At 37.5% G+C, this 13,041-nt stretch overlaps 1 protein-coding gene across 1 annotated transcript in view; it reads right to left on the reverse strand.

Moving 5' to 3' along the window:
* Window positions 1-1,044: 1,044 nt before the first annotated feature.
* Window positions 1,045-13,041, reverse strand: part of MAP7D3 (MAP7 domain containing 3) — a 43,250-nt gene continuing 31,253 nt past the window's right edge. Inside the window, exons 13-20 of the mRNA XM_068697413.1 lie at window positions 12,275-12,519; window positions 7,335-7,470; window positions 6,081-6,261; window positions 4,774-4,878; window positions 4,479-4,532; window positions 3,962-4,055; window positions 3,232-3,430; window positions 1,045-2,282 (exon numbers count right to left, since the gene is read on the reverse strand). Coding sequence (XP_068553514.1) covers window positions 1,973-2,282; window positions 3,232-3,430; window positions 3,962-4,055; window positions 4,479-4,532; window positions 4,774-4,878; window positions 6,081-6,261; window positions 7,335-7,470; window positions 12,275-12,519 — 1,324 coding nt within the window. The 3' untranslated portion in view covers window positions 1,045-1,972. The remainder of the gene's footprint in view (window positions 2,283-3,231; window positions 3,431-3,961; window positions 4,056-4,478; window positions 4,533-4,773; window positions 4,879-6,080; window positions 6,262-7,334; window positions 7,471-12,274; window positions 12,520-13,041) is intronic.

Raw genomic sequence — 13,041 nt, forward strand, 5'->3', positions numbered from 1 at the left:
CGCTGCATTTTGAAACTTTTGAGATTTCAACATTTTTGAAATATTTTGAAACTTGATGTTGGAAAATACAAATTTTTCCTTCTCAATTCAAAGCTGAAGATACTCAATTTTGCATTTAAAAAATAGCACATGAATGAAAGCGTACAGCTTTTTTCTAGGACATTACAAATGAACTTGAGCTTTAACACGCACTGAAAAAGTCTTATTTCATCAAGTGCCATTTTAGGAATATCTAAAATCTGACCAGTAGCAAACTGGAAAGTCTGCAGTGGCACATTGCTGTACATTACTGGTATGAAAACAAAAAAGACTTAAACAAGTTAGCGTAAAGTCTGTCAGAGGGAAGTAAGTAATATTTAGACAAGGAAATCCTATCCAACAATTAACTAAACACATGGAAAAGGAACATCAGCACAATAGTCTCCCTGAAATGTTTCAAGGTGCAAATCTAGAAGTTTGTCATCCCTCCCCTGATGTGTTTTTGTTTGTTTTTTTTCAAACTTGAAGATGGATAAAGGTAAACAAGCAGCTTTTCAAAACAAGGCCTTCGGTACTTGATAAAACACTGGATTACTGCAGTGCAATCAGATTATTTCCAGGTCTCTAGTGTTCACAGTTCTGTCCAGAGAGCAAAGAAAAGAAAATATTTAACCATCATACTGCATGTATTCTACATACATCTATCATCACTGTCAGAGTCTACGTGTGAGGGGGTGCGCACAGACCCACTTAGTAACTCACAGTCCAAAATCAGCATAGTAGCTTTTTTTTTTTTTTTTTAAATATGAGCACTTGTTTCCAGAGTTGCATACACAATTCTTAAAACGGATTATCTCAAAACACATTTACGTTCAAAATTAAAGGCAACTCTTTCTTCACTAAGGAGTGAATGATCAGAAAAAAAATGTGATCAGCAATATCACATTAAATCATTTTATTCCCACAGCCTACACAGTAGTGGCCTGGAGGAAAGTCTCAATATAACTATGTCCGTAAGACCAAAACTCACAAGACGCAGAGTGACAGAGGAGACTCAGGAAACAGTTCAGTCTAGAAAAGTGCTATACTTTAATCAAAAAAGGTGCTACACATCACTTAAAGAAAATGTGGATAGCAAGTCTTGTTTTTTCCCCACTGTCATTTATTTCAACTCTTCACGCAGTCATTTATCTCGTGGACAGAGATCTCCTGCTGTGAGTACGCTCATTTGGGGTTTAGCTACGACAACAGAGCAGTTAAGTCTTATGAAAACTAGCATGCTGAAGCCTCTCTGACACACTGTGCTGTACTGCATCAGGGCCTGGGTTGTCAAGTACGTTTGGCTTCAGATGCAACCCTGTTTCTTTCAGAAAATTCTGAGTATTGTGCATGTAGCTTTATTACTCCTCCCAAAATGCAATACAACCGTTGGTGGAATTTAAGGTTGGTGTTACACCCATCAGTGAAGTGAAAGACTATTCTATGGTAAGTATAGAGGACAGCTAATATCTTGCCAGAGCCTGAAAGACCTTTTAAGACCATGCAGATCAGCATCAAAAAGTTACAGAACATGCCTAGGAGTGGAAAGGGGAAAGCAGCCAGGTCTTGTCTGTAGAGTTACATCAGACACCTTTTAAACTGTTAGTATCTTCAAAAGTAACGTGCCATTTAAGACGTTTTAGAAGAAGCCTAAAATACAACAGATGGGCTTGAGTGCTGATAGGAGAAACAGGAGCTTCACAGGGGCTCAGCTGTGTCTTTGGAAGAGCCTTGATGTCAGGCCTGAGCTGCTATATAGAGCAAATCCCTAGAAAGGCATCAGTTGGTGACTCCTTTTGACAGAATTCAAGTTACAAGCGCTAAAAAAGGAGCTTTTTCTCCAGTCTACACATTGGAAAAAGTGCCTTGAAAATAAGAAGCTGAAGTTAAGGCAAGGAGAATAAAAATGCAACAAAGTTAATTATCCAGCCAGAGGAGGGGATAGATAGGGAAATCAGCTTGGATTACCTGATGAAGAATCTATAGGTTTGGTCAAAGAATTCACTGCACCATCTTCCTCATAAGCCAATTTGGGACTAGAAGGTATTGTAGCAGCATCATTCAAGTTTTGATTACAGTTATCAGCAGAGAGACTGTCTGAACTCAGTTTTGTTGACCTGGAATGTACTCCAACGTCAATAAACTCCTCAAAAGTCCATGAATCAGATTTTCCATTTAGATTCTGAATAAGTCCACTTGTATGATCAGCTTCATTAACACCCAACTTCACTGAGTCATCAATAACCATTTCTTTTGCAGGATGGCTGGAAAAAGCAAATGGATACTAGTATTACAATTTCTGGATATTTACTCTTTAGATTTATTACAGGCCAGCTGAATTAGCAGTCTACACAGCTTGCAAAGCAATGCATATTCTGAAGGGCATCCCTAGACGAGCTCCTCCAGCTGCCACATGGGATCTCCCATCCAAGAGCCAGTGGCGAAGAACGACCCACCAGCATGTAACAAATTTTTACTATACTAATAACTATCAGGTAAGGTCTGGCTCCAGAAATGATATGAAGAGCCAGCAAGTTTAAAGAAGCCCTCCTCTATTAATTTTAGCACTGTGCATTTCTCCTCTTACTTAAAAAAAAAAAGTTTGCAATGTCATTTCTAAACCTTTAGCATTTAGATGAGCAAATGGAACTAGCACGAGAGGACACGTTTTCCACTATTACATAGGAATAACTTTATGTTTAAAGAGATAAAATTTGAAATACCAAAAAAATCCCATTAAGGGAGGTTTCTGTGTTTTATCTGCTGTTTCAGCACAATTAGAATTGTTCTAGAACTTCCTGTAGGTTATTCTTCCTTTTCAGTTTCATCCCCGCTTCTCCTTGTTGAATATTTTGTTAATGAAAAGAACTGCTAGCTATTTCAATGGAAAAAGTTTTCAAGTCAATACCATTCTTTACAAGTAACACTGCGATGTTGCTGGCTATGTGTATCACTTAGCAAAGCCTTTACTGTCAACATGGTGTCATCTAAACAAACAGTTACCCTGAGCTAACTGACTCTGCATGAACCTGCAAACTGACAGCATGTACATACCATGTGCCTAGAGCAAGCCAGAGAAATACCAGAAAACTAGTGGGGTGCAAAATTTGATCCAGTGCTACATACAGTAGTAAATTGAATTTAAACACAGAGGGATTTCTTGTGTGACAGATAACTGCTTTGACAATAAAACAGCCACCTACACAGACTCACCTGGAATCCTTTAATTCGGCAAAGAGTAGAGATCCGTCATCACCTTTCAAATCACTCCCATTCATAAATACTTCATTGGCCTTCAACTCTGACACGTCTTGTTGCTCAAATTCTGTAGAGATCAAGCTATGTGCAGTCTGTAGACAGCCCTCTGTCTCCCCCTTGACTTCCTGGGGTAAGTCAATGCCATTTAGTTTTCCTGGAAGTATGAAGGAAAAAACAAAAACAGAGCTTCAGTAACAGGTATATTATTCATTTAGAACAGCATATAAGTGTCAAAATGACCTTTCCTAGCCAAAATTTGATGCACTCTCTTTCTGTAGAGAAATTAATCTAAAGACAAGCTATAACAACATGATTTTTGTTTTTCACCTTCAAAATACATTTGTAAAAAGAAAACATGCTGCCTGCATTTCATACACAAATCATTTTGCATTTAATATTTTTGAATAGCTTCTATTATAAGGATTATTATATTAATATTACAACATTAATAATATATTAATTACATGTTATAGTATTATTATCATAATATTATTATATATATATTATTATAAGGATTATTCTATTATAACTGGCAACTATGTACTCTATTTAAGCAGAGATTGTGACATTTCTGGAATTTGTGTCTCAGTTCATCACAATGCTATAAATTGAGTGACATTTTAACACTGCCAAAACAACACAGACACTGGCAGCGACTTAGATCTGACTCATTAAATTTCCTTACCTGATTGATTGGTCTTCTCAAGTCCCAACTCTTCCTCCTCTTCAATGTCTTCTCCCTCGATAACCTCGGACGCAGACTTCCCTTCATTCTGCAACTGAATTTGGGAAGTGTTATTCACAATTGCTTGCTTATTCACAATTGCTTGCATTTCACAGCATTTCACAAATGGTTCAATCCTAGCTCTCATGCTAGTCCAGAGGCTAGCCCAAAGCCCAAGAAGAATGGGTAATTTTTAAAAAAATCATTACCAATCAGTAGGTTTTGGAATTGATCTGCAAGTGGTAATGCCAGATCATATTGTTTCTATATGCCTAGAACAAAAATGCAAAGACATTTGGTCTGAACAAGCAATGCAGAAGAATGTATGTCATGGAAAGCTACTGAACGTTATTCTAGCGTGCCAGAACCTTTACCCTCATATGGAAGCCAGTTTGTTCAAAGATAACAGAGGAACATAGGGTACAAGACAAAGCCTTCTCTGGGAAGGGTCATTCTACAGATCTAAGAAAATAAGTACCTTGGATTCGTTTTGATCCGATTTTCGTGTTCTTTTCATTATTTCTTCAATTCTCTGTTAAAATGGGGAAAATATTTGCAATGACAGAGTTTTATGTTTCAGCATTCTGTTTTAAATGTTCATCACATAAATTATATATTTAATAAATTTACTACTTTATTCACTGTTGTTAAAGCTCACAAGCCAGAGCTAGCTTTAAAAAAACTACTACTTCTATTTAAATGCACCTGAGACAGTCTGCCTGCTCAGTTTAATACTAACACTTCAACAACTACTTTAGGCTGAGAAAGCATACCTTTTTTCTTTCAAGCCTTTCCTGCATATTTTGCTGCATAATTCTCTCCCTTTCCAGCCGCTGTCTTTCAGCCTCTTCTTGAGCTTTTGCTTCAGCTTCTTCTCTCTGAAAACAAAGCAAGGCCAAAAAAAAAAAAAAAAAAAAAAGGGAAAGAAAGAAAAAGAGCATCTTATGCACAACTCACTTCCAAGAGCTAAAAGCAGAGCCATTACAGATTCTGGTTTAAGATAGACAGGAGTGGCAGACAATTGCTATTTAATAGTACCATGCATTGCAGCTAAATGCCAATGATACAGTTACTGAAATGAAATTTATATTACTATGACATTTAAAAACTGACTTGAAAAGAATTGCAATTCTTTATTATGATTATGCAAATCTTCTGGATGTTGTTTAGCTAGTCAGAGTTCAAACTATACTTCAGGATGAGGTTTTTCTAAGAAGGACAATTTATGAAGTAACAGGACAGCAACTGAATTCTGTATGTTTCAAGGTTAATTTAAAAATCTTGGCAGTGAGGTATACTCTGCAAGATACTCTGTGCTGAGCATCTTCTGTTCCTTCTACACTGGAAAATCTTTTCCACTATGACTGGAAAAAAAAATAAAAGCATATGACAATTACTTAGAGTGTTGACTACACTTAAGCAAGCTTTTAAAGATATGTTCAGAGACATTGCAATGCTGTCCATAAGATACAACTCTTTAAACACAAATCACTTCATTGTAAAGCTGCCTTGATTTTCAAAATTAATCTCATTTAAAGAAAGTCCACTTTCTTCAAAACAGTTTCCTTCGCTTAGAAAGATGCCTTTGGAAAGGTACACATATATTAGCTGTGGAAGACTATCTAGCAACTGGAAAAGCAGACTTGGAAACACTACCAATCTTTCTTTTTGCTCATCTGGAATCAGAAGAGCCTGGATGACTTTCCAAACAGACCGTTTTCTTATAATCCACAGCAGTACAGTGGTAAAGTGGTCTCAGTACAAATACCTTTGTGTGTGCAAAGTAACATGCCAGATGGATAAAAAAATTTTTTGAAAACTTCCAACATATCTGCCTCTGTCCCACACTCGAATTCATCAAATGTGGAAAGAAAACGCATACAACACTAGGACAAGGAAGAACTGCAAGATATTCTTTAAACCGATCTCCTGTCATGGACAGGATGAACTCTACTTTATATCATTCCTCACAGAGATTTGTCAAAATTGTTCTATGAAAGAAAATAAAAGACAACCCTCTCAAAAACATGTCAGCAGCTTTGTACAAGGAACACAGTCAGAATCGTACAAATAAACAGACCTGCTGTTGAAGCTCTGCAAGTTTTTCCTGCTCTTCTTGTTCTCGACGGATTCTTTCCTCTTCAGCTTGTCTTTGCTGTTCTTCATAAGCCACTCTCTTTTCTTCCTCCTGTTTGCGGAGCTCCTCTTCCCGTCGTGCTTTTTCTTCAACTGCTCTCTTGGCCATTTCTTCTTCTCTGATTCTAGTATTTCCAAGATACAGATTACTGACTGGACATTCCCTTCTTTAAAAGTGTGCATGCATGTGAGGCAGACTAGGAAAGCAAGAAACTTTTCAGTTTGTCCATCATAGAATAATTGCATAATGATACTTTCTGGTGTGGAATTACAAATGCCACTGTCCAGACTAGTATAAGGAAAAAGCAGAATAACTTGAAAGAAACTATCTATACACTTAAATGTTCTTTGCTGATTAAGACAAGTCCAAAGCCAGCTTTTCCAATAATGGAATGTCTGATTGAGAACTGGATTAAGAGAGAACTATTTAATAAATACCACCTGCATCCAAAACATGAATGAAGCTCTCAATCACTGATAAACAAATTTCGTCAAGTTTTCTAAAACACTTTTTCTTCTATAGTCCTAGTTCCAGAGATATACTAGAGGTGTTTCACTGCAAGATCATGCAGATGTACACATCAAATCTAATCCAATAAAGGCGTGATGTATTTCTGATCTGTAGCAGATTCTATTAAAGTTCATGACAGCTTAATACCCAGTGAGCAGAAAACAGACAAAATCTGATACTCCATAGTGTACAGAGAAGCTTAGACAGGACCTTATGCAGACTTTACTCTATGACCTGGAGTAAAGATGGTCAGCACAAAATTGTTATTGTTAACAACTTCTTTGTGATGAACCAAATGTATACTGATTTATTGCTTTGAATTATTTAGCTACTACATTTCTGATCCAGATTTAGGATCACTAAAATGAGATTTAATGTACTCACTTTCTGAGTTCATTGAAGTAAAGTTTCATACAGAGAGGCTGAATATTTCAAGACAACAAAACAAATATAAATGGCATAAAAACACATTTTAGATTTGAAGTAAAAGCAGTACTGGTGACTGTTAGGAAAAGGAAGCAGTGATTTGCACTGTGACCATGCATTACATATATACTGAGGTATAGATTGATGATATACACAGCAATTTGTCCTACCTCAAGTTTAATGCTTAGGAAAATGTAAAACTGAAGTGTCCATTTCAACCACACCCACCAAAGAAAACATTTCCTTCTCCTGAACTGTTACCTTTCCTCTTCCTCTCTCTGAATTCTTTCTTGGTCTTCCCGCTCTCTTTGCTCTCGTGCCAGACGTCTTTTCTCTGCCAAGATTTTAGCAGCTTCTTCAGCTGTGGTGGTCCCTGCTACTGACTTGCTACCTGATTCTGTAACGTTTAAAAGAAAATTGCTGTTAAAAAGACCTAGCAACTTAAAATGAAGAAAGACGTTTTAACTGTGAGATTTTTTTCTTGGCCAACCAACCCACTACATTTTTAGATCAGCACTCATCACTCAGTAAGTATACTGTGTATAGAGGCCCACAAGAGCCAAAGGGCAGTCCTAATGAGAAGGCGGCAGCGCACCAACATCTCCCTAACACTGAGATAACAGATCATTTCAACTACAGCATTCCAGCCATGTTTCAGACAATACAGTTTAATGGTATTCTCCAATTACCATGGAACATAAAAATGTATTTCTAAAAAGATATTTTCATTCTAATACAATTAGAAACGCTTAAAAGAAAATTGAAGAAATACTGCTTCAGGAAATACACTTAACTTCCTTCTAATAAAACTGAATGCATATCCGTGATTATAAAGAGGAAATGTGAAACAAGAGAAGTTTTAAAATGAATAACATTAACGCCTTCATATTTATAGGGTATCTTTGGATGCAAATAATCACCTATTTAATTTGGCCTTGAAGGCACATACTAATGCCTTCAGCAGTATCATATTTTAGCAAAAAATCATTCTCCAGTTTACATAGAGATTAAAACAGCCCCAGCCACCAGGCTAGTAGACATTTATATAGCCCTGCAGTTTTTGTTTGTTCACCCTGCCTGGTGTTATGAACCTCAGAGATACTATTATAAATAAATAAATATATTATAAATATATATTATAAATATAACTATATTTTAAATAAATAAATAAAAATCCCTTGCCACCCAGTTGCTCTCAATATATATTGAAATAACTAAATATGTTTTTACCAGTTATTCCCACTCTCTAGAATTAACACTGTTCCACCATTACTAGAGGTCATCTGAATATTCACTCTTGGTGTCAGTAGAGCAACAGAACCGTAACATTGGGCAGGATGCGTCTTTCTTCTTTTTAATATCTCACAAATTAGCACATATATGTTTGCTTAAGTTTTAGAAAGCCTTCAAGCCAAGTTAATTTTCATGAACACTGACATCAGGGTTTTATCCGTTATTTTGCTTCCAACCTAAAGAAAAGTCATTCAAAACACAATGCCATCATTAGGCACTTTAATACCTGAAAATCTTTTTAAATCCTGTGGACACGTAATCACTACCTGCAGCTGTAGGGCATAATTCACTGAGTACACTCTTAATTGCTGAATCATAGTAGTGCTTTGTGCATAAAAATTGTTCTTGCAGTCCCAGGAAAAGGATTACAGCACTGACAGAGAGCAGTCACAGAAAAGTTTTCTGATAGTTAGGTTTACCCAATGTTGAAACTGAAGCTCCGCCTCAGAATGCACATTGCATCTTATTTGGGCAAAAATACAGTTATGTCGGTACAAACAGGAATCCAACCACGATGCTTCTAAATCTGAGCTCTGCCAAAAGGGAACCTCCTCCACCTCCTCCTCAAGTACGAAAGATCGGCTCCTTGCAGTTGTGAGAACTATTAGCAGAATCTGCCTACTCAAGAGTTGCATGAACTAAGAGTTCTTCTTTCTATATTCTGCAAATTTTTCATTTAAAGGGGGGAGGCAACATTTAATGTTGCCAGTATATAACCATAAAGAAAATCAAAATGGCTCTCTTCTCCTTTGCCACCCAAGTGTCTTGGCAGTTTAAACTAGACACTTTTTACATCAAAGGCCATCTTCCATTATGCACAGCAACCAGCACAGCACCCCTATTTTGACACTACAGGAATCTCAATGATATCAAAATTGGTTGATTTAACTCTTTCCCCCATCAAAACTGAATCTAAAACAGATAAATTAGTTCTCAGCAAGAAGCCTAACAGCTTTAGGCTTTTCAGGTATAGGTTTTAGGATTATAACATGGTAATAACATGGTAATAAGAGCTTGAAATACTATGAATATCTGGTATCAAAAATGATAGAAAATTAGTCAAAAAAATATTCAGAATACCACAGATATGGAAAGAACAGGGGGAGCATAAAAGCAAAAAGTATAGGACACCTCAAGTCTATGAAAGATCTTTCTATTGCATTTTAACTGCTGAAACACAATTCCCATATGGTTACTTCAAGTGCTTTCATGCCCATGTGCCCTTTGTAGTTTGTTTCCATAGGGCTGGACATGGGACTTCCCAACATGATGGCTAACATGCCTTAACAATATTATTCTACAGTTTTATAATCAGCTCCATTTTCATTGTACTCCCACCTGTCATTATTGTCTCTTTTCTGTCATTTTCATGATAGAAAGGTGAAGAGGGAAACAGGTGAGAGAGCTGTCTCAGAACATTTGTAAAATGCCTCTAAAGAACTAATAGCTTATCTGCCGATCTTACTTAGTTCTAGCTTGTGGTTTAAGAGCAAAGAGGTGCTTTTAAGATTCTTGCAGCCATTAGGAATATGGACTGCTCGAAGTAGTTCCTCTCCAGCAGTATTATCCTGCCAGCGAAGTAGAAAGGATGCAGGAAACCTGTAACTTAAGAAGAGGGGGAAGTTGAATCTCCTCCTCTTCTCCCATTAATCAGGACTTTTTTTTTTTAACAAGGTGAAAAGAATACTACACAGATCTACTATGTGAGGAGAATCTGGTGTCAGTTCATTACTGGACCGTTATTTTCTAGCCTGACAACAAGAGCACAAATGTGTTTGTGTTGTACTATTAGTTGGAGACATGGAGGATTCCAGATCATTTCAAGGCAAGTCATGTATTCACAGTTAATCTAGGAATCATATTCCAAAGCCTTCACTATTTAGATAGAAAAGAAGCGAGGCTCCATGATAGTTTATTACCTATCATCATGCATAAGGTGAGAGCTCATGAAGGAGCACTTATGCTTAAAGTTGAAACAAGCCTTTTAACTCTCAAAGAAGCTGCGAAAGGCTGCTGCCAGAAATGACAACTGCTCCGAGTCACTGAAAAATAAGAAAGTGTTTTACTGCAGAACAGTGTATTTTAGTATGAAGACACAAAGAGCAAGACAAAGACTTGATTGCTGTCTGTCAGCAACAGGCAATCAAGCTTAGTTTGAGGGTGAAGAGATGGTATGAAGACAGAAGTACACAAAGCTGAAATTAGGTTGAACCTACAAGACCTGGAGACTGATTTGCCATATGCCATTGGTGTGCTTTGATTTCAGAAGCTGCCTGAAATATGGTATTGCACCAACCCACAAGGTAAACTGTCTACACAGATGTCCATCATTAGTTCCTTTTCTTCATTATCTATTGCACACACTGTGAAAAGTGAAAGCAACTTTTTTTTTTTTTTTTTAATAAGAGCAAAGATTTTGCCTCTCTTGGCAATATTGCATTGTACCAAGACATTGAAAAAGATAAACCAAATCATCTCTAGGTTGAAGAACATGGCCACAATTTCCTCATATGTGCCAAAGATGAAGAGCTTCACCCAGTCCCATTACAAACCACTACAAAGATGTCTAGCTCGGAGATTAGCAATTAAATAAAATGGAAACTGATAAACTGGGCTAATACAGCTCCAGAAATCAGTGCAGACAGGAGACAGGTGAAGCATCCAAGGAACAAGGACAGGTGTTCTTATTCCAGAACTGGAAGATACAGGAATAGGACATGTTATAGAGGTTTCAACCAACTGCTGACACTATTAACAATTGATTATGCCCTCTCTGAGGCATGCAAGACATTTATCACAATGTGCATCGAGAGATGGACATTCTGACTGCAAAGATGAATGACGTGACACTGAAGACGCATATGCAACTCATTGACATTTGACTACAATATCTGAGCTTCCTTCTACAGGAACATATGCTCAAAGAACTGTACCATAAATGAGTTCTTCAGATGACTAATAGTATTTCACATCCAACATCACATAATGTCAGGAAGTGTCTCAAAAATCACAGACAACTGTACCAGCTGAGGAATGCACAACAGGAACTGTACATGCAGTAACGTGCAGCAAGCATATGTTCCCACTTACCTATTTCTGAAGGATTTTCACCCTCAGTACTGCCCATTGGCTGTAGTTTAAACTCCAGAGATCCCACCTTTTCCTCTTTAGTCTCCCCTAAGTCCTTCTCCACAGAGTAATGCCTGTAAGACCTCATCAGAAGGCTCTCCCAGACTCTGTTCTGGAGATGGCACATGGTGTTCTTCCAGTAAGAGGGACAGAGGCTGTGCTTACTTGGCACAATGAAAAGGACTAGGAGACTAACTGTTTATCCAGTATACGGCTCTCCTTAATCTACCACAGTAATTTCTCAGCATGACACATTCACTGACCACTTTTTCCCTGAGGCAGCATGTTCACTGGAATCCAGACTGAGGCAGCCTTCTAGCTTTGTGAGAACTGGCTTTCAGACAGAGATGTACCAATAGTTGATTTATTCCCACAAGCAGGTTTCTACACAAGCAATTATAAGAACTATTGAATGCACTGAAAGACCTTTGTATAGTTTAACTATTGACTTTGCAAGCCTCAAGCTAACAGATCTCTCAACATCCTGAAGTCCAGAAGGCAAACAGGATTTCTATTTCTCTTAAGGTTATAGTACAACCAATAATATTGAAAGCTCCTGACTTAAGTCTTCAATAATCAAGTTGAATAAACCAACTATTGCACTAAAATCCACTACCACATAAAACTACTATATAAGTAATCATGTAATCACTATATAAGCTTCCACCTTATAGCATCCTAATCTCCAGTGGTCTGCCTCATGAATGAACTATTTTATCAGTTCTAGTATATGCTGGAGATCTCTTGAATAAGAGTTTCAGTCATGGAGATGCACTCACCTTCTTTGGTCTTTGTGCTAGCTGCTACTGCATCCCTGTCCAAGGCTGGTGAAGCACCTTGCTCTTGTCCCATTCCTTCTGCGCTCTTTTCCTTTGGTTTGCTCTCTGCTTCACTTTTCTTTTTGGTAATGTTTATAACACCTGGTATGAGAGGTGGACGTTGGATGGGTGCTGGTTTAGAGATCGGAGTAGGAGATGGTGGCCTTTGTTTTGATATACTAGGTGAAGGTGGGCGAGTCTTTTGTCTGCTGAGGTAAAGAATATTTTTCAGGGATATCAGCAAAAAACTCAAATACACAACAGAGGACAATGGTCTAGTTTGTACTATGCACCTTGCTTTTAAAAATAAATACATACACAAATACTGCTGCCTTTCTCATTAACCTTAAACAGAGGATTCTGAAATACCCTGGGCACCTGGGCTCCCTACTAATGGACTAACATCCAAGCATGTCTTTTAGATCAGTTCTGCTTTTACTCCATGTCAAGGATAAACCTTGTGATTCGAGTCTAAGGAATTCCTACCATAATACAGGTAGATTGACTTCTTCAGAAGCTTGCATGCTTCCCATTGGTTTCAGTGTAAAGATCATACAAAAAAACAGAAGTAGTTTGTCTGCACAAAGGAGACAAAGGCTTAAGTAAGTGCTGCATTCCTCAACGTGCAAAAAAAGAGAAATCAGACCACAAGTGAAATCCTTGTGTGTATCAACACGGTGTAGCATAGGTCATCTGAATTCTAACAGCACAGCTTTCTTTGAGACAGG

Source organism: Anas acuta, chromosome 13, assembly GCF_963932015.1.
Source record: "Anas acuta chromosome 13, bAnaAcu1.1, whole genome shotgun sequence".
In the NCBI taxonomy this organism is placed as follows: Eukaryota; Metazoa; Chordata; class Aves; order Anseriformes; family Anatidae; genus Anas; species Anas acuta.